Here is a 21406-nt window from a genome sequence, read left to right as displayed (position 1 = left end):
CATAAATAAAACATCTTATATATAATATTTGATTTTATGATTCTGCATCAAAATTTAAACACATATACTTTAAACAAGTTTTTGAATTACAGGCAGTTGACAATCGACTTTTTTTAACTTTAAGAGGCTATAGATATGGATCTATAAGGATTATAGCAGTCGTTATAGAGCAAAATAATTTTCACAATCCTATCTTAATTTTTTAAGATTTATCTTATGACATAGCTAGGTTAACCATGAAATATTTTAACATTTTAAGGAAAAAAAAGACAAGTGACAGTAGCATTTTTTCCTTTATTAAACACATTTAAAAAAGTTAAGATAGGAATTTTAAAATCATTATATCGTATGACAAGTAGTTATGGCTCTGTAACCTCTGTAAGTTGAAAAAGATCAAATTTCAAATGTCAAATCTAATTCAAAAACTACTTTAAAAAATTGCCACAACAAGAGAAGGGACTACTAAATGGACACGCTGTATAGACATGGACATGCAGTTTTTTTTGAGATGAGTAATTTTAAAAAGCAGCTGGATTGAATTATTATGTAGGACTTCCCCTGGATGTCCTGAGTACGTTATGGGATATAAAACTGGATATACCTAGGACGTGCTAATGTAACCTTGCTGGCATGTAGGTACTCAGGAAGTACTTGTACTATTTGGGATATCCCTAAGCAAATTTAGACACAGATAATTTGTTTTCTTGAGAGAAGGGAAAAAGGAAAATAAACTTCTTTTCAAATTCTTCAATGTATGATGACAGGACCCCACTCTAGAAGAATTAATTTAAAAGCCATTACACGGCTAAAGCCGTATTACACCGGTTACAACTTGTTAACATTTACCAAACAAATACCACCTAACGCGTTACTTGATTGACGACGTTGATCTATTTACTAATGATCGTGATCGCATTTATGACAAAAAATGAACAGATAACTGCGAATTTTTTATCCCCTCCTTTCAACCCGAATGCGTGAAATCCAAAAGTTAAATAGACCAATTTGTTAAGATCAGTAAGATATCTAAAGATGGTCAATGCATATTTATTACTGATTATTGAGATGAGATTTAATAAGATCATATGTTGACCACAATTAAGATATCTACTGCTGGCCCTAAAATAATTTATGAAATAGTGACTTATTATCTTTAATTTGTTGTGGTATTTAGATCTTCTAAGATGGTCAAAAGTTAAATAAAGGTGATCTATATTTTTGCGTTTGACACTTTATTAAGCTGTATCTATAAGCCACCTTAACCTGTTTTGTTGCGACAATTGCATAATTTGTGTTGGTAATGAGATATTCGTTGACCTTATTGAGATATTTTTCAATGAGGCATCTAAAGATTGAATTTTTTTCAGTGTAGTCTTTTTTATGTGATAGTTCTCCAGCCCTGATAAAATACTTTGCTTAGTATTTCCTGAATTCTTTATCTGAAGATTACTGACATCCGATCTCTGCCATTTTGAGTATTCAGTTTCCTATGCACAACAATAATTGTTCTTGCAACATCACATCTAAAATTCTACTGATCAATTTATCAGGCAGTTTATTAAAATTGCAATATTTTGCACGAAATAGTCAAAATCCGTTTTAGCTAATTAATTTATCTGTCTTATTGTCCTCGAGAGATAGGATTTCTTACCGGCTTCAAAAATCTTATCAAGTTTAGTTTCATTATTGGAAGCCTTCATTTAAATATTAAATAAATTTGTATTTTTAAAGTTTGAGCCATTTGCTTGTCACATATTTTACTTTTTCGGGGTCTTAAAAATGTGATACCATTGTTTTTTCATTTTCTAGCCTTACCTTTCCACGCTTTTCCAAATTATTTCAAATACCCGAGATTTTTTTTGCGCTAAATAAAACAAAAACATCGTGTTCTTTAGCCATTTATTTGCGAAAAGAAAACCATTATACCATTCCGTGATCTATACAGATAAACAGCGTTCGTTATTGATGGTTTTTACACGTGTGGCAGTGAAACTTATTATTACCAGATCTTGAAATACACAGTAAGCAGATAATAATTTATAGACGCCATTGTTTTCTTTGGACCTCAACAGAAATAGAATTTTTTTATAGTTTTATGGTTTATCTTACTTATGTAATATAAATTTTCGTTGGTGTTTTATGTTAATGATATTCCATTTTTAATAACTACATAGTCACTTTGAAGTTGTTTTTTTTCAAAATTTTGAAATAATAAAAAACATCTTAATACGGTCCTCATCGCCCGCTTTACGGGAATTACTATTAAAACGACTGGATTAGACAGGCCCGTACTTAAAACTGCTAAATCTCTATTATTTCCTGATTTAAAACTAAAAAAATTAATTTTATCACTTAAACATTTGATATAATTAGTTGGTAAAATTAATAAATGGTTTAACTTCAAAATCACTCTGTACGTCCTACACTATAAACTAAAAGTGTGATGAGACTAATTTAATTTACATGTTATTTTTAGTCGTATTTTCCTGTTTCTATTTATTAAATAAATTGACTATATTTACACATAATTTATTAACTTTTTTTTCTAATAAAGGTTTGTTTACAAGAGAATTAAGTGAGATAATTTTATTGTACTCCTTAAGTGCATTCAATTTAGCTAAAAATTGTACCTCTTTTGGCTTGACTAGACTGTTGTATTTACCCTAAACTTACTTACTCTTAATATTAGTGCTTGAAAAGAAATATAATAAATTTCAACAATTATTATCACAAGAATTTTTCACAAAAATGGACAATAAACATAAAGAAACAATAGTAATAATAAAAAGTAATTCATTGAAGAACATCTACACCACATGACACTACATACTAAAATTACCCAATATCACTCTAAAGCTATCAGTAAATTAAAAAAATAAAATAAATAAGACACAAGATTATGAAAAAATAATAAACCTGAAACAAAAAAATAACAAAATTTTTAGCCTGATTTTTCACATCTCTTCTTCAAACAATCTCTCATTCAAATGCATACAAATTAACAATAATTAACAACAAAATTAAACTAAAAACTATACTCAGTCGTTTTTGGCATTTATTCCTGTTTGAATCCATTCGAAACGAGTTGTTCGGACATCAACATTTCTTTCCTTTGGACCTGGTAGAACACCACCAGTCTACCGCAGAGTAGAAAGAGGAATACCAGCGCAGGCGCAGTTCGTTCGAAGTGGTCGGCTACCATGTAGTGCGAGTAGACGGCCATTAAGGTGAGGCCCAGGAGGCCTATGTTGGCCCCATTTTTGATTTTGTCTAAATAAGAAGATTTGGTCTAAATGAATGTAGTAAGAAACGAATTATATTATGCTTAGTCGTATCAGTTAAGAAAAATAGAAATATATAAGGTATGCTTATACTTTTATTTTATTTAGTTTTGAAACCGGATATAATGTAAACGTTAATATTTTTAATATATTTATTTTTCATTTTAACTTAAATGTTTGTGGTGTTAGATGAATAGCTTAACTGGTAAGTCGTATCTTAACATTGTAATTCGTGTCTATGCGTTGTTGTTTTTTATACTAGGGTTGCTTTCTACTTTTAGATCTGATGATGCCTTAGGGCGAAACAAGTGTAATAGTTTTTAAAAAAATAAACATAATCTGAGACCATTGACTTTGTGTCCCTCCAATCTTTAATTTTTTTTATAATTCAAGTATACTTTATGGCAATATTGTATTCAATCGGATTTAAAATATAATACAGTATAATTCAACTAAAGACAAGAAAAAATAAAAATCAAAAATTTAGGCTTAAACTAAAGGCAAGTTTTGCTTCTTATTTAATCACAAATTAAATATAACTTTATTTATTAATATATTAATTATTAAAGTTATATTTAATGTGTGATTTAAAATAAATTACCTTCAATAATTTGCAATGCAACTTAAACATTGTATATTATTTAACTATTATCCTATTTTACTCAGTTTAAAGAACTTTGGTCTTGTTCATGGAATAGTGTTAAGAATAGAATCATGATAAATAGGTTGAAATAATAAAAAACAAAAGCTTATTCAATTAAAAATTTTGATTGCTAAGATTCCATTTAATCGATAGGATTAAATCGACATTCAAAAAACAATTTTTTCTTAATCATTTATTTTTTTTAAAATTATTTTTAGAATAATTGTTAACATTAAACTTAAGGTGAGGTATATAGTTCTTTGAAATAAAAATATATATATTTGTACTAAGGATTAATTATATTATATAAATAGATTATCTGCCTCATCAGTAAATTGAAATATAAAAGAAAATGTTAGTATCAAGTTGCTTCAAATCCGAAATAATGATCCTCAGTCATGTTTTTTAACGAATTACTAAAAAGTTTTTTTTTTAGTAATTTATATTGGTATTTTCTTAAATTTACTTAAAATTCTGATTTTTTTGAATAATAATTTTGTTTTTGTAAGTTGATTCAAATCCGAAATAAAGATCCTCATTCGTGTTTTTTAATAATGTATCTACTCTAAAGTTAAAATTTATATTGGTATTTTCTTCAATTTACTTAAAATTCTGATTTTTTAAAGTAATATTTTAATTATAGTTCTAAAAATTTAATGACAAATTGTTTTAGAATTTCGCACAACAAAAATGGTTTGCTATTGCTTTTTCTAATAAAAATGATTCCTTGAATCCTCATTCAGTTTGCAGCAAATTTGGTATCCTAACTTTTTTGGACGATCCAAGGTTTTCAAGTATTAAAAAATTTAAAACAGCAAACTCGCAGGTTCTATGTCAGTTTACATGAAAATAACGAGTTTTCTTGCAAAAGATCTGCAGAAGAAAATGAACATTCGTGTGAATAAATTTCTGGATATCTTAAATATGTTGAAATAAATCTTTAGCTTCAGTTAAAGGCCTAAACTATTTGTAGGAAAAAGAAAATTGAAGCTTATGTACTTTTAAAACCAAAATGTGAAGCATCTTACATAAGACGCATGATTGGTCTGTGAAACTTCAGTATTCTCAAAGGTCATAGAAGGTAAGGAAAAACCAATGAATTTTCCTTCCTTGTCTTCTAAATTTCGTATTGTTAAATAAGCTGTAATGCATAAATATATTCTAAGTTACTGACATGAACCGGAACTTCAGCTAAGTAACCTGATGGATTTCTGGAGCCTCACCCAGAGTTACGAGGATCCAAAAAATTTGAAAATTGCAATAAGTCATCTTGGCTTTACGTCTTGGACAAGGTCTAAAAACTTGAGCTCATCTCATCATTAAATGCAGAATGCAGAATCTAATTAATGAACTAAATGCAGCATTTTCCTACAGAGTATATAAATTTCTCGAAGGAACTTCTTACAGGAGCTGGTATCACTTGGCATGGACGACTTTCTGAGAAGCTATCTAGGAAACTAAAAGTTTGAATGATTTCTGTCTAGTGGTGATACTGCGATAGGTATCAGAAGTTTACATAACGATAATATCTAGAGTCCCCAGAGTTATCAGAGACCAAAAACTTTGGGGACTTGGGAAACATCTTGAGGGAAATTCTAACTAGAGCTCACATTTGTGGGCATAGATGATCGTCTGAGAGGCAAAACTCAGTTCATTCTTGAAAAACGACTTACTAATGAATGAATTATGTCCATTAGAAGTACTGACATGAATGGTTTTATTTTTTACTTGAAAACCTTAAAGTCGGACAAAGGAAAACGCGATTAAACTTGCTTTGAACCGAATGCGGATTTTAAAAATAGTTTTAGTTTTTTAAAAAAACAGTGACGTACCAAAAAGCAGTACGTTAATAAGTTAACCTTGTATTTCTAAAACGAAGCCTATCTCGATATATATATATATATATATATAATTCAACTAAAAACAAGAATAAATAAAAATCAAAAATTTAGGCTTAAACTAAAGACAAGTTTTGCTTCTTGTTTAATCACAAATTAAATATAACTTTATTTATTAATATATTAATTATTAAAGTTATATTTAATGTGTGATTTAAAATAAATTACCTTCAATAATTTGCAATGCAACTTAAACGTTGTATATTATTTAACTATTATCCTATTTTACTCAGTTTAAAGAACTTTGGTCTTGTTCATGGAATAGTGTTAAGAATAGAATCATGATAAATAGGTTGAAATAATAAAAAACAAAAGCTTATTCAATTAAAAATTTTGATTGCTAAGATTCCATTTAATCGATAGGATCAAATCGACATTCAAAAAACAATTTTTTCTTAATCATTTATTTTTTTTTAAATTATTTTTAGAATAATTGTTAACATTAAACTTAAGGTGAGGTATATAGTTCTTTGAAAAAAAATATATATATTTGTACTAAGGATTAATTATATTATATAAATAGATTATCTGCCTCATCAGTAAATTGAAATATAAAAGAAAATGTTAGTATCAAGTTGCTTCAAATCCGAAATAATGATCCTCAGTCATGTTTTTTAACGAATTACTAAAAAGTTTTTTTTTTAGTAATTTATATTGGTATTTTCTTAAATTTACTTAAAATTCTGATTTTTTTGAATAATAATTTTGTTTTTGTAAGTTGATTCAAATCCGAAATAAAGATCCTCATTCGTGTTTTTTAATAATGTATCTACTCTAAAGTTAAAATTTATATTGGTATTTTCTTCAATTTACTTAAAATTCTGATTTTTTAAAGTAATAATTTAATTATAATTCTAAATATTTAATGACAAATTGTTTTAGAATTTCGCACAACAAAAATGGTTCGCTATTGCTTTTTCTAATAAAAATGATTCCTTGAATCCTCATTCAGTTTGCAGCAAATTTGGTATCCTAACTTTTTTGGACGATCCAAGGTTTTCAAGTATTAAAAAATTTAAAACAGCAAACTCGCAGGTTCTATGTCAGTTTACATGAAAATAACGAGTTTTCTTGCAAAAGATCTGCAGAAGAAAATGAACATTCGTGTGAATGAATTTCTGGATATCTTAAATATGTTGAAATAAATCTTTAGCTTCAGTTAAAGGCCTAAACTATTTGTAGGAAAAAGAAAATTGAAGCTTAAGTACTTTTAGGACCAAAATGTAAAGCATCTTACATAAGACGCATGATTGGTCTGTGAAACTTCAGTATTCTCAAAGGTCATAGAAGGTAAGGAAAAACCAATGAATTTTCCTTCCTTGTCTTCTAAATTTCGTATTGTTAAATAAGCTGTAATGCATAAATATATTCTAAGTTACTGACATGAACCGGAACTTCAGCTAAGAAACCTGATGGATTTCTGGAGCCTCACCCAGAGTTACGAGAATCCAAAAAATTTGAAAATTGCAATAAGTCATCTTGGCTTTACGTCTTGGACAAGGTCTAAAAACTTGAGCTCATCTCATCATTAAATGCAGAATCTAATTAATGAATTAAATGCAGCATTTTCCTACAGAGTATATAAATTTCTCGAAGGAACTTCTTACAGGAGCTGGTATCACTTGGCATGGACGACTTTCTGAGAAGCTATCTAGGAAACTAAAAGTTTGAATGATTTCTGTCTAGTGGTGATACTGCGATAGGAATCAGAAGTTTACATAACGATGATATCTAGAGTCCCCAGAGTTATCAGAGACCAAAAACTTGGAAATAATAATGACTCATCTAATTTTCACTTGGACTAGGTGTAAAGAGCTTAAGCTTTTCTAATCTTTATCTAAATTGAATGAAGAATCTCCTTTCAGAATATCTGAACTTCTTGAGGGAAATTCTAACTAGAGCTCACATTTGTGGGCATAGATGATCGTCTGAGAGGCAAAACTCAGTTCATTCTTGAAAAACGACTTACTAATGAATGAATTATGTCCATTAGAAGTACTGACATGAATGGTTTTTTTTTTACTCGAAAACCTACCTAAAGTCGTACAAAGGAAAACGCGATTAAACTTGCTTTGAACCGAATGCGGATTTCAAAAATAGTTTTAGTTTTTTAAAAAAGCAGTGACGTACCAAAAAGCAGTACGTTAATAAGTTAACAACTTGTATTTCTAAAACGAAGCCTTTCTCGATATATATAAAGGGTGTTCATTTAAAAACTTCCCACCAAGGATTTATCGAAAACCACTGTTTAAAAAAAAAACGCCAAAATACGTCAAAACGTTTGTCAAGGGGGACAACTTTCTAACCTAAAATTACTTCATCTCTGTTCACCCTCTGCCCCTAGGGTCATCCCCTCAAAAATTTTAAATGGCAAGGGGTATCGAGTAATAGCTTGTTTAAAAGGTCTTTCGAAGTCTTTTATTTTGACGTTTGATTTTTTTAAATCGGTCAATTCGTTTTCGAGAAAGTTAGAAAAATCTTTGTTTATCTTAATTTGTTCAGATAGAAAACAAAAACATGAAAATATCAGTTTTTATTTTAATAAGTGATGATATAGGCGATGTTCAAGCTCCTGACGGACATTTTCAAAAACATGTTGTGGGATATCATGGCAGCTGTCGATGGTGCGTTGACGAAGTTCATACAAACTTTCAGGTTGGGGAGTAAACACAATAGATTTCAAATGACCCCATAGAAAAAAGTCTAACGGCGTTATATCAGGAGATCTAGCAGGCCATTGCAGGTCGTCTAGCCATTGCCGAACGGGAAGAACATAGTGAGGAGCGCCGTCTTGCTGGAAATATATTTCAGCCTCATCAAGTATAGGGTTTCCATCATCATCGATTTGGTTTTCAATCAAGTGGGGTATCACCACTCGATACCCCTTGCCATTTAAAATGTTTAAGTTTAACACCCTGTATATATATATATATATATATATATATATATATATATATATATATATATATAAAGAAAATAAGGCCTTTTTCTAAACATAGAGTGCGCTGTTAAAGTTTAAATACTGCAATTCGGGACCATGTATATTGTATATACATATATCAATAATGAATCAATATAATATCAATTAATTATTCAATAATGAATACTTTGTAATGAAAATTGAAAAAATAATTAAAATCAATAGTTTAAATTTGAATATATATAGTTTTAACCAAGATGGCTTAATTTTTCTATTTTTATTTTTAATTTGAATTGTGCAAAATAAAAGTTTTAGATTTTTTTAAGAAGTTACAAATTCACTATATTATAAATAAATTCTTTTGAGTCTGTTAAATTTATGTTATTGCACTAAAAAATTGTTTCAAGTTAAAACCTTGTATTCTAAATCACAATTTTTTAATTCAAAGGCTTTAATTTTCTATTATTATCGATTTTTTTATATTTCAATAAATAAAAAAAAACTATTAACCTTTTTATTTGTAAAATTATGGCGAATATTCACTTTGACTTAAACAGATTTTTCCATATTTTCCATCACTTCAAGAATATCTAGTTTAAAAAAAATCTACCTTTTTGTTTTGAATTAAAAATTATTTCCAAAAGGCCTATTTTCAAGAAAATAGATGACAGATTGTCGAAACTTTCGAGGATTTTAACTTTTTCTTGTTTTGAACAAATTCTTAAGCAATTTTTTATTACTTTTTTATGCATGCTTGTATGCATTCGAAAAAAAATCAAATTAAAAAGGTAATATCTTTATTAAGGAAAAAAACATTTCGTAAATATATATAAACTTAGATATTAAATATTAAGTTTAATTCTGATATTAAAACGGATGTACAAAATGTACTGTATATTCAGACCTTTATGGGACATTGATCGAGTATCTCCGGAATGTACCCGATCGCAAGATAATTTTCAACCTTCCATTTTGACAGCTTGCAAATGAGTAAATGTGAAAAATTAGTTTTTTGCAAAATTACATGATAATTTTAGTGAAGAATTAGGTGATTTCAATGCTAGGAATACAATTTTGAAATTCTAAATTATAAAAAGTGGAGGAACATTCATATTTCGGCTGATAAAAACTTCCTTAAAGTTTTCCAGCTGCTTTTTTTTAATGTAAGAAATATAGGAGCAGAGGAAAATTATTTTCTGACTCCGGTAGATGGGTTTTATACAAATTTAGATTTTTTCCCTTTCTACACAGGTTCGAGAATCGCAAATTACGCAAAGACAGGTGCTTAAAAGGGTAACACGTAGGCTTGCATTTCCTTCGCTCTGCTACGTCGTTGGTTTTCAGTACGCCATTAGTAAGCGCATAATTTTGATAAGGGTGACTGTAGAACTTGCCACAGATGTAAATAGCTATTTACGCCGTGCGGAGCTATTTACATCTATGGTACTTGCAATCAAATTTTCCATAAGATTATGTGCATTATATAACGAAAATTTAAGTTAGGTACTTTTATAGAAATAGAATATAAACTCTAATAAAAGTAGATAATTTAAAATACTACACAGAAATAAAATTAAAACTCTTAAGTACAAACTTAATTGCCAAAGCCTAATTCTTTAAATAAAAGGCTTAAACAGCTGTTCTTCATAATAGCCCTTTCGTACTTATAAAATTGCCACACTTAATAATTTTCTTTGGCAACTCCTCTAAATGATCTCAAACATAAAAGTCATTTGGGGACAAATCTGGAGATCTAGGAGGCCACTAAATATCACACAAATAAGACAGTTAAAAAAAGTAGTTGTTAAAAATTATTTTGCCATAACGACACTTTAAACAGCCGTCTTGTTGAAAATAATATACTGATCCTAGGTCTAAATCAGCTAGGATTTGAATGACAGGAAGAACTTGGTTTTGCAGCAACTCGATATTTTTTAACGTTTAAAGTACCATTAATAAAAAATGGTCCTATAATATGGTCCCCCAAAAATACCAGCTCAAACATTCAATTTTTGAAAATAGGACACTATAAACCAGTTCTTCCATTCTTGCTCCTGGACTCTTTCCATAGGAGGTTCTTGCACTTTAGTGTGGCATTTATGACAATTTTAACTCAAAAAGCTGGTCTCAAAATTTGAAACCACATTTAAAATTATTTTTTCCCAAGGAATCGGTTTATTTTCAAATGTAATTGAAGACAAATAACATTGTTATTCCGAATGTCCCCTATAAAACCATTTATTATTAATTTGAACTCTTTCGGAAGAAGTGTAAATAGCCATAAGAAGTTGAGGAAAAAATAATAGTGAAACATACAGCAAAATGAGGCATGCCGTTATTATTGTGACTATTTAAAAAAAAAAAACACTAAATACCTATTAGTCGACCTAAAGGGGCCGCTCTTTAATGAGAGAAAGCGGTTTTGTCATTATTTTGGACAATGCAAAACCTTCAATTTCCTAACCTCTATTTTTAATAAATCTAATATTCTTACTTTTAATTAACAAATTTATGGCAATGACATTTCTCTGCAACAAGAAATTTGTAAAAGTCCACTCCTGGCAATCTTTGCGGACAATACACATCAGCTAACGCAATGCTGATGATAATTTTATAAATTCGAATTTATTTAGAGACCGGTGAGCTAATATTGAGTGTAATTTTAGTTTATTTTATTCGAAAAAAACGCGACCGCTAAAATATAACGCGGCCTACATAAATTTGTCAATTTAAGCGGATAAAAATAGACTTTTTTTTGGTTTGTTACTTACTTACGAAAGTAGTAAAAAGTAAAAAGGAAAAGAATGTACTTACGATTTGGATAAAAGGCCATAGCGGCTCCAAAGACAATCTCCAGCACCCCTACCGTTCTTCGGTACCATTTTGATGGTACTTTGAAGTCTAGCATATCTGAGAGTGGAAAGACTTTCGCATATTTGACGTATTCTTTTCGCTAGAAGTAAATTTATTTTAAAAAAGTGACAGAATTAATATCTATATTATAATTAAAAACCATGTATCCATAAATATTCATAAAATAGTGAATAAAGGATATAATAATAAATATAGCATTTGCCAACATTTTCAAGTTTTAATAAAATATTACATTTTTCAAAAATTATTGGAATAATTGACCAATTTACAGTTCATTCAGTCAGGTACCATTCCTCTCGGATGGTGGGAAACATTTTGGCAATTATAACTTCTTTTTGTAATAACTCGAAACAATACTACTGAGCTTTTCCCAAACCAAGTCAGTAGGTTCTGCAACCAAGATGTTCTTCTTCCGGGCCCTCTTTTACCCAATACCTTTCCTTGTACAATGTATGATCTGCAATAGGGAGTATCGATCTTTCTTTCTCATAACATGCAGATATTCTATTTTTCCTTTTTTAATGGTGTATATGACTTCTAGATCTTTTTTTACTCGTCCTTGCACTTCTTTGATTGTATTTGAGGTCTTAATGGTATTCTGAGTATTTTCCTATACAGTCGCATCTCAAGTGGTTCCAGGTTTTTAGTAGTAGTTTCTGTGGGTGTCCAGGATTCTACGCTATACAATGAAAGACATAGCATCTTAAGGGCCTTACTTTCGTTTCAAGAAATATGTTGTGACTCTTGAAGATTGCACTCATTTTGTGAAATACCGTCCTGACTTTTCCTATACTACATTTTATTTTTTCTGCACTATCATATTATTTATTTATGATGGTTCCAAGGTAACAGTATTATTGAACACGTTCAGTTCGAATTCCGTTGTTGACATATGTTATTTATATCTCTTTTACTGATGATCATTTTCGTTTTCGTTTTCGTTGATATTAAGACCATATTGTTGATTGTATTGCGCGATACCTTCTTCTACTCGTAAGGGCTTTGTTGAAAATGTTATCGGTATATGAGCTAAAAACCAAAGACGAGAGGGCACATGCTTATGTGACCCTATGTTGAATATTTGCCTGTTCTGTTTGCCATTTTCTGTTCGATCTCCATCAAATCTTAAGCATGCTGTCCAATTCCAGTAGAGATTTGAAATTAATTTTATATCATTATCGATCAAACCGGTCTCTTCTAGGATATTGATTATTTTATGATGCTGTACGCGATCAAATGCTTTTTTATAATCAAGAGACATACGTATACATTACAGTTGACATAACCAGTAAGTTTTAAAATTTTACTGGTCATCCTGGATTTCTTTTTCCTTTTCTTTCTTGTTTTAAAAATTATTACATTGTTGACCCTATTAACTTGGTGAATTCGTTAGTTATTCTGAATGTTCACCTTTTTTAATTTCTTACCTTTGCGTTATCGTATTTGGTTGATTTTTATTTTGTCAGAGGTTGTTGTAAAGCCTTCATGTTATATTGAGGAATCATTTTCTTCTTACCTTTCTATAGGTTCACACTTATAGCTCCTACTAGAGATATATTATCTGGATTCAATGTCCGCTCCAAGATAAGTATTAACTGAATGAAGCTTTTGTTAACTAAGATGTAATCTTTGGAAATTTGTAGAATGTGTTATATGTATTGTGTAATACTACTTATTCATTGTTTTCTGCAAATGTCTTAAACCTCTCTCCTCTATTATCTCTTTGTCCTATTCCAAACGGTCAGATGAAAATAAAAAATAATATGAGGTTTCAGATTATCACATAAAAGACGTACTTTAGTCATAGCATTGAAAGTGCCAATATTTAACAAAATTTAATGATTTTTAATTATTAGTTAGTAATTACTAAATATTATTTCTTGTATTTAAATGTAAGTTAATAAAACAAATCAATTTATTATTAATTGAGTATTCACTTTCAATAAAACGAAAAAGTACTTTTCATGCCTCATTTTTTGCCTATTTTGTACTTGTAACTATTTTATATAATTAAATTAAATTGATTTTTTTTTCTATTACTTTCGACTTTATCGTTAATTCAGTTAAATTTTTATATGCTTGGTTTGGTCTTTTTTAAGCCAAATTTGTCTATTTCAAATATTTATTATGATTTAGGGCATAGTACAGTAACTAGAAGGTTTCAAAATTTAAACACATAGTAAAAAATGAAATATAAGCTAGCAGTAAATTGAATATCTTTTTAAATAACTTTATAAAATTATTAATATATTTTATTTATTCTAATTTTAATTCCAAACGGTATTAAAATTATATTTTACGCTTCCTTTTTTAGCAAACATTGCTAAGTATATTGAAGAGTATTTTTATTAAATTTTTATATATATATTTCTTTATAAAAATTTAAAAAAAATCGAAATTTTAAAACGTATTTTTTTTATATATTGCTCTTTAGTTGATATAAAATGTTAAATGTTAAAATGTTTTATGTCGCCAATACAACTTGAAAATGAAACTTAAATAAAAAATTTTAAATATCTTTTTGATATCATTAAAAAATAATTTATAATTTTATTGTCTACATATATTTAGATTATTCAATACTGTATAATAAAAAATTCCATTTTTTTTCTTTTTGTCTTTTTTAAGCTAAATTATAATACTTAAAAGGTTTATAATAGTTTAAAAAAAATGCAAGATAACTGCATTGAATTGTCAAAATTAAAAAAGTAAAAGATTAAATATAAACTTCCACTAAAAAGCATATTTAAATTGTTGGTAAATTATTACTGAGTATATTGATAAGTATTTTTAATACTTTTTTCAAATGCTTCTTAAAGTTACCATTACAAATCAAGTTAAAGGTTATGTTTTATATTTTTTTTTATTAAATAAGTAATTTTAAAAAACTTTAGTACTTATATTACTTAATTTTTCTATATATTTCTTGTATCTGAAAATGAAAAAAAAGAATATGTTTGAAAAAAAATTAAAAAGCTATTTATTGCATCTTATAATGCTTACAATTTCTTATTTTTCATTTATTTACTAAATTAATTAATTTAAAATAAAATGTTTTTTTTGAAGTTTATTTGTTATGACAAATGACAAATTCAAAATATTTCTATAATATTTTTTTAAAGTATTAGAAAGATTTTTTTTTAAAAATGCTTTGCAATTTTATTAAATAATTTAATATTTAAACTAAAGTTTTGTTACTATTTTTGAATAAAATTTACTTTTTAAGATTTAAAAATTGCATTCTACAAATATTTTAATTAAATATTCAATTATAAAAAATAAAAAAAAACACTCAATTTTGCCTTTTGTATTTCTCAATTTAAGTTTAATTTTGTATAATAATAATAATAATAATAATAATAATGATGTAAACGTAATCATTTGATTTAAAAAACTTCTATTTTACTTTATAATTTTCTTTGGTTCAATTATAATAATGACATTAAAACTCTTTACTTAGCATCAAAAAGTTAACTTTAAAATTAAATATTTTAATTAAACTTTAAAAGATTTAAGTAAAAATTTACTTTAAAAAATTTAAAAAAATATTATAAATACATGAATACTAAACATGTTTTTTCCTTTTTTTTTTCACTTTTCATTGTTTCACAGACAACATATTTAATATATTGAAATTGGGCTATATGTATTACTATAGTTCTCATTGCTCTATTTTGAACTAAGTAGTTGTAATAATTGTTTAATCTTAAAATTGGGCAAGTTTTAAAAAGTTTTGAACAAAATTAAAGATGAGGGTAGGCAATGTTTTTATACAGTAATAATTTTGCCCAGGGCCGTCTCTAGGAGGCCTGCTTCTTAGGGGCGGAAAAATGCTTGACAAGAATTTCGAGATGTTTGCGGTTGCTGAATAATAAATGAAAAAAAATCGTTCTCAATCAATTAAAATTATTTTTTCCCTATTATTTCTGTAGTAATTATAATTTGATATTTTTTCTTTGCCGCCGAATTGCCACATAGTAATGCCTTCTGATATTGCGGCTCCATGACCGTGCGCTTCGCATCCCGGCCGGCCATAGAGAAATGAATATTAAATGGCAATTTTCTGCAGTGTATTGAGATGATTTCCAAATTTAACAACGTTATGGCAGACCACCTTAGACGCATCCAGAGCAATAAAAACTTAAAACGGTTTCCCCACTATTTGGGCCCAATTATTCAAAATGAGATAATCTCGCTAATTTCGGCAGAAATCAATAAAATTATTTTATCTGACATACCAAAAAATACGTATTTTTCAATCATACTGGATGGTACCCCTGATGTTACGCATAAAGAACAATTATCAATCATAATTAGATTTGTGGATGTAATGAATGACTTAGAGAAGATAAGAATAAGAGAACATTTTTTAGGATTCTGCCAGATTACTGACGTAACAGGTATATCACATTTTGTGACCGAAAAATTAAAGGAATAAAATTTGGATATTTATAAATTGCGAGGACAAAGCTATGATAACGCAGCTAATATGAAAGGCAAAAATAAAGGAGTGCAGCGCCAAATTTTAAATATAAATCCTCGAGCTTTTTATGTGCCCTGCACTGCACATTCTTTAAACCTTTTGGTAAACGATGCTGCTCGATCGACTTTTGAAACAACAAACTTTTTTGATTTAGTCCAAGAACTATATGTATTTTTCTCTTCTTCCACCAACCGTTGGGATATTTTTAAAAAACATTGTAAAGGACTGACACTAAAAGCTTTATCAGAGACTAGGTGGTCAAGGAGAATAGATGCCTTAAAACCACTCAGGCACTGTTTTGAAGATGTGTGTAACGCTTTGGAAGATTTGAGAGATGATGCAAGTAAGGATATGTCTGCGAGAAATCAAGCAAAAAATATTTTAGAAAAAATAATAAGTTACAAATTTATATGCTCGTTGGTAATGTGATATAAAATACTTGAAAGGGTCAACGTTGTCAGTAAGATTTTGCAAGATCCAGAATATAATTTGCCCAGAGTTAAAGAATATTTAACAAATCTTTTGGAATTTTTACAAAGTAACAGATGTGATGAAAAGTTCAATGATCTATTAGATGAAGCAAAGAAAATTGCCCAAGATGTTGAAGCGGAAACAGAATTTCCTGTAACCCGAATTCGAAGGAAACGTCAACCATTTAGTTACGAAGTTGCAGACGAAAATGTCGTCGATCCAACAGACAATTTCAAAATTAATTTATATTTTTATATGCTAGACGTTTCCATTAATTCAACCAAAGACAGATTCGATTTGATGAACACAGTTAATGAACCTTTTTCATTTTTAAACTCTCTATTTGACTTAGAGCTTTATCCGGATCAATTGTTGATGAAATGCTGCGAAGATCTACACCTACTTCTCACGGATGAGGCAAGAGATGAAAAAGACATAAATGGTGACGACTTATTCGGTGAAATCATAGTGATACGCACTTACATAAAATCGGAGGCTAGCGCGGAAAAATTACTTAAATGACGGCTTTATTGACGGCTTTATTTGACGGCTTGGATTCAAATTTTCCAAACCTGACCATAGCTCTCAGAATATATTTAACGTTACCAGTGTCAGTGGCAGAAGGAGAGAGATCCTTCAGCAAACCTAAGTTGATAAAGAACCATCTGAGATTCATGATGTCAAATGAGAGACTAAATAATTTATCAACAATTTCGATTGAACACGAAATTCTTGAGAGTGTGGATATTCAGTCGTTAATTAAGACTTTTTCCGAAGCGAAAGCCAGAAATTATATTTAGTTGCAATAATTTTACAGTTCCCCTTGTTATATAAAATAACGTAATTTATTAATATTTAATATAACTTTTTATTTGCTACTTTTGTGTTTTTTTTTTACTGGCCATAGACTTTATGTTTTGCGTATATTTCTAATGACGTTGTTAAATAACTTTTTATTATATTATAAAAAAAAATGTTTTTTTAAGCAGGGGTGGGGGAGGAGGTAGTAAAGCGCAGGGGGGGGCTTGTCAGGGTCGGTGTAGACACTACTTGCCCCGGGGCGCCTCATACCTTATAGACGGCACTGATTTTGTCACCAATGGATAAATAATTCTTGCCCACCCTTGCAATGAAAACTTTTAATAATAATAGTAATAATAATAATAATCTTTATTTAGCATAAAAAAAGTTACAAATAAAATACAATGCATTTTATAGAATTTAATAAGATTATAATACTTTTAGCAACTTAGTACATTATAACTTTTGGTGCAAAATTTTTAATTATATATAGTCAGCATGTATATAAAAATTGTAACCCCCAATTCATAAACTTTTTTGAAAAACTTGCTTTTTACTTTAAATCTTAATCCTTTTTTGGTGTTGAAGGAGTAGTTTATCTTGCAGTGGAGTAATTAGTATTCTTTATAGTCCTCCACTTGTTCATTATTTTTTAAATAAATATCCTATAAATTTCTGATATAGATATGTCCATACTGAGGGGTTGATATAAAAACTCTTTCAGATGATACATATTAAAATGATAATCTGAGGACAACGGCAATATTGTTGAAAGTGCAAGATGCTGATCAAAACAACTATTTTCTATTTTTTTAATATATAAAATTGAGATTAATTAATCAAAAACTATTTTTCACACTTAAATTAAGAAGAAGGTTTAAAATTTTAATTCAGATGTTATCGTTTCGTATTACTTTCCTTCTAATGAAAAGTTCCAAATTCAAAAGATAAACAAAAGATTTTTAATCTAGTTTATTAAGCTATTGATGTTTGATTGGAAGTATTAAATTTAATTAATTTTTTTTACCAAGATTAATACACAAGTCAATATTATCAGAATAGTTTTTTAATAACTATTTATTAATTATAAAATCTTTTATGCATAACTTAAATTGATATGGCTGACTTTGTAATGATCTAACGAATATATTATGAAGTGAAAATTATTATTTTTAAATTAACCAGATGGGTGATCAGTATTGTAAATGAAAATATTTAATTATCTGTATATGATCAATCTATAATCCTTATATTCATTATTTATAAATTGCTTATGCATAACTTAAATGGAAACAGCTCAATTATACATGAAGCTAAATAGAATATCGATTTTAAATTAAGTTATATTTTTTATGGTTTATTGTGTTAGATTAATTTTTTTCCTCTTCATAAAATACCTTTCTTAAGTTTTTGTCTAATTCTTTTGATATATTTTATACATCTTTCAGATACTTATTTTTTTTAATTATGCTCAATTGAAACGAAAAAGTGATTTATTGAGGCAGATTGTTTTTTTTATTTAATGAATTTTTATAAGCAAAAATCATCGGGTTAAAATAATTTTCAGATCTCAAGGTTTAAATTTTAAGAATCAAAAAATTCTATTGTTAAAATAAAAATATCTTAAATTAAAGGACTATTTCCATGTAAATCCAGAAAGTACAAACAGCTAAAATGAAATATGGGCTACTGAACAGTCCCTGAAACCTTTATGGGATATCTCAGGAATGTTTTTTTATCGTTATGATGGTAATAGCTTAAGTTAAAGGGGATGTAACTCCTAATTCACTCAAAAAAATCATTAAGATTATTTCTTATTCAATTTATATAGGTATCAATGAATAATAAATAAAAACTGGACAAAGCAAGCAAGGACAACCGGAGGCCAAAATATTTGCGAACCTGGGCAGGCAAACCGCCAAAAATGTTGTTTGAACTCATCTAAAAATTCCCCTATATTTTATTGTATAATAACTTTAAGATGATGTGGCTTTAATGAACATTTTTGATTACAATAAAATTTTATTCTGGCGCTTACCAAGTCCTTATGAAGGTCCTTCGATATCACCGAAGAAATCTTTATCGTTCCCACAAAAATAAAGAATAATCCCAACAGGATCGAGAGGGTTTTTAACACAGGCGAAGCCATTATTTTTCACTTTCACTAATTTTAGGTTTTTACTAAATAAAGAATTATCGATTCAGTCACGTTAAGGGCGCAAAACTCGTGATTTGTTTACCCCCTCGTTGAGTTATTTTCGTTTTCCGATTTTACGGTCGAAAATCATTTTCCCCTTTTGGGTGGAGCGCGCGCAACTTTTTTCCGCGATCAATACTCTGGTTAAACTGCGAGCTAGACTAAAAATAATTTCTGTTCAAATCAATTCGCATTTACCCTTGCGACATATTTTTCTTTATGTGGCACAGTTAATTTATTAAAAACATACAAATGGGTACGGTATATTTAAATATAAAAAGCTGTAAAGCCTAAGTACAAATTCAAATTTATTTCAAAATAAACTATTTATTAAAGGTGTGTTGGTAGGCAACCCAGTGGACACTGAAATGAATTGATTATGTTAAGTATGGATTTCATTGTTCAAACCATTTTACACTACTGCTCGAAGTATTTGCCCACCATGTATTCTTTTTAATATTTTAAATTAGATACAAAAATCTTATCTTTATACCTATATTTAGATTGTATCTGTTTTGTAAATTGCATATATGCTTAAACAGCATACCTATCAACTATGGTTCCTTGAAAAACACAAAGTATTGAGTATTTAAAAATAGTCTTGCAAATAACAATCAATGTAGTGAAAATATGCACTTTTTCTAAAAAACTAATCTGTTTACAGCTCGTTTCCGATGAAATTTGAAACATTTGTCATTTAAAGGTGTTTAGTCATCAAGAATTGATTTGTGTAATATTGGTAAATAATTTCGCTTGCTTATTGACGATTGTCACCGTTTCTTTGCTGGTTTTTCAACATTTTTTAAAATGGCTAAAACAAAAGAGTTATCGGTAGAAACAAACGGTATTATCATTGGACTTCATAAGGCTGGAAAGACTAACCGCCAAATTTCGACGGATTTCGGAATTCCAAGGCGCACTGTCGATTATAATTTTAGGAAATTCATCAGAGAAGGGACTATTAGCAACAAACCTCGATCGGGAAGGCCAAAGGCAACAAGTTCAAAGGAGGATTTAAATACTATAATTACAAGCAAACGCAATAGACGCCTTACCGCCCCTGAAATCACAGCAAAAATCAACAAGGAGAGTAAAAAAGCGATCAGTGTTTCGACAGTAAAACGGCGACTTAATAATGCTGGTCTTAAAGGACGTTTATCTGTATCAAAACCCCTACTGAAGGATGTTAATAAGAAGAAAAGACTTAAGTGGGCCCAATCACACAAAGAATGGACCATTGATGACTGGAAGAAAGTTCTCTGGAGTGACGAGTCGAAATTCGACGTTTTTGGAACGAAGAGGCGAGTTTTTGTTCGCCGTTATGCCAATGAAAGGGTCGCTGAGAACTGTACGGTGGCCTCAGTTAAACACGGTGGTGGTTCGGTGGTGGTGTGGAGTTGTTTCGGAGGATCTGCAGTGGGCGATCTAATTAGAATAGAGGGAATTCTTCGAAAAGAGGGTTACAAAACAATTTTAAGTAACAATGTACTTCCTTCTGGTACTCGAATAATTGGGGAAAACTTCATCTTTCAACATGACAATGACCCCAAGCCTACGTCGAAATTGTGCAAGCAATATTTAGGTCAATTACAAAGGCAGCATCTTCTGAAAGTTATGGTATGGCCCCCACAATCACCGGACCTCAATCCTATCGAATTACTGTAAGAACTGGATAGACAAGTGCGAAAATCATGCCCCATATCAAAAGAAGACTTGTGGAGGATCATCCAAGAAGAGTGGCACAAGATACCTCAGGAAACTTTGGACAAATTAATTAGAAGACTACCGAAACTCTGTGAAGCTGTTATTAAAAATCGAGGCGGACATGTAGATGAATC

The 21406-nt window shown here is 29.1% G+C and overlaps 1 protein-coding gene across 1 annotated transcript; it reads right to left on the bottom strand.

Moving 5' to 3' along the window:
- Positions 1-1882: 1882 nt before the first annotated feature.
- Positions 1883-19747, bottom strand: LOC126744005 (novel acetylcholine receptor chaperone). Its single transcript, XM_050451312.1, has 3 exons — positions 19410-19747; positions 11557-11695; positions 1883-3270 (listed from the first exon to the last, which is right to left on the bottom strand). The coding sequence occupies exons 1-3, from the start codon at positions 19518-19520 to the stop codon at positions 3056-3058; spliced, it is 465 nt and encodes a 154-aa protein (XP_050307269.1). The 5' UTR covers positions 19521-19747; the 3' UTR covers positions 1883-3055.
- Positions 19748-21406: the final 1659 nt, after the last annotated feature.

Source organism: Anthonomus grandis, chromosome 13 (assembly GCF_022605725.1).
Source record: "Anthonomus grandis grandis chromosome 13, icAntGran1.3, whole genome shotgun sequence".
Lineage (NCBI taxonomy): Eukaryota > Metazoa > Arthropoda > Insecta > Coleoptera > Curculionidae > Anthonomus > Anthonomus grandis.
Note: the sequence above shows the minus strand (reverse complement) of the source record. Positions and strands in the feature narration are given on the sequence as shown.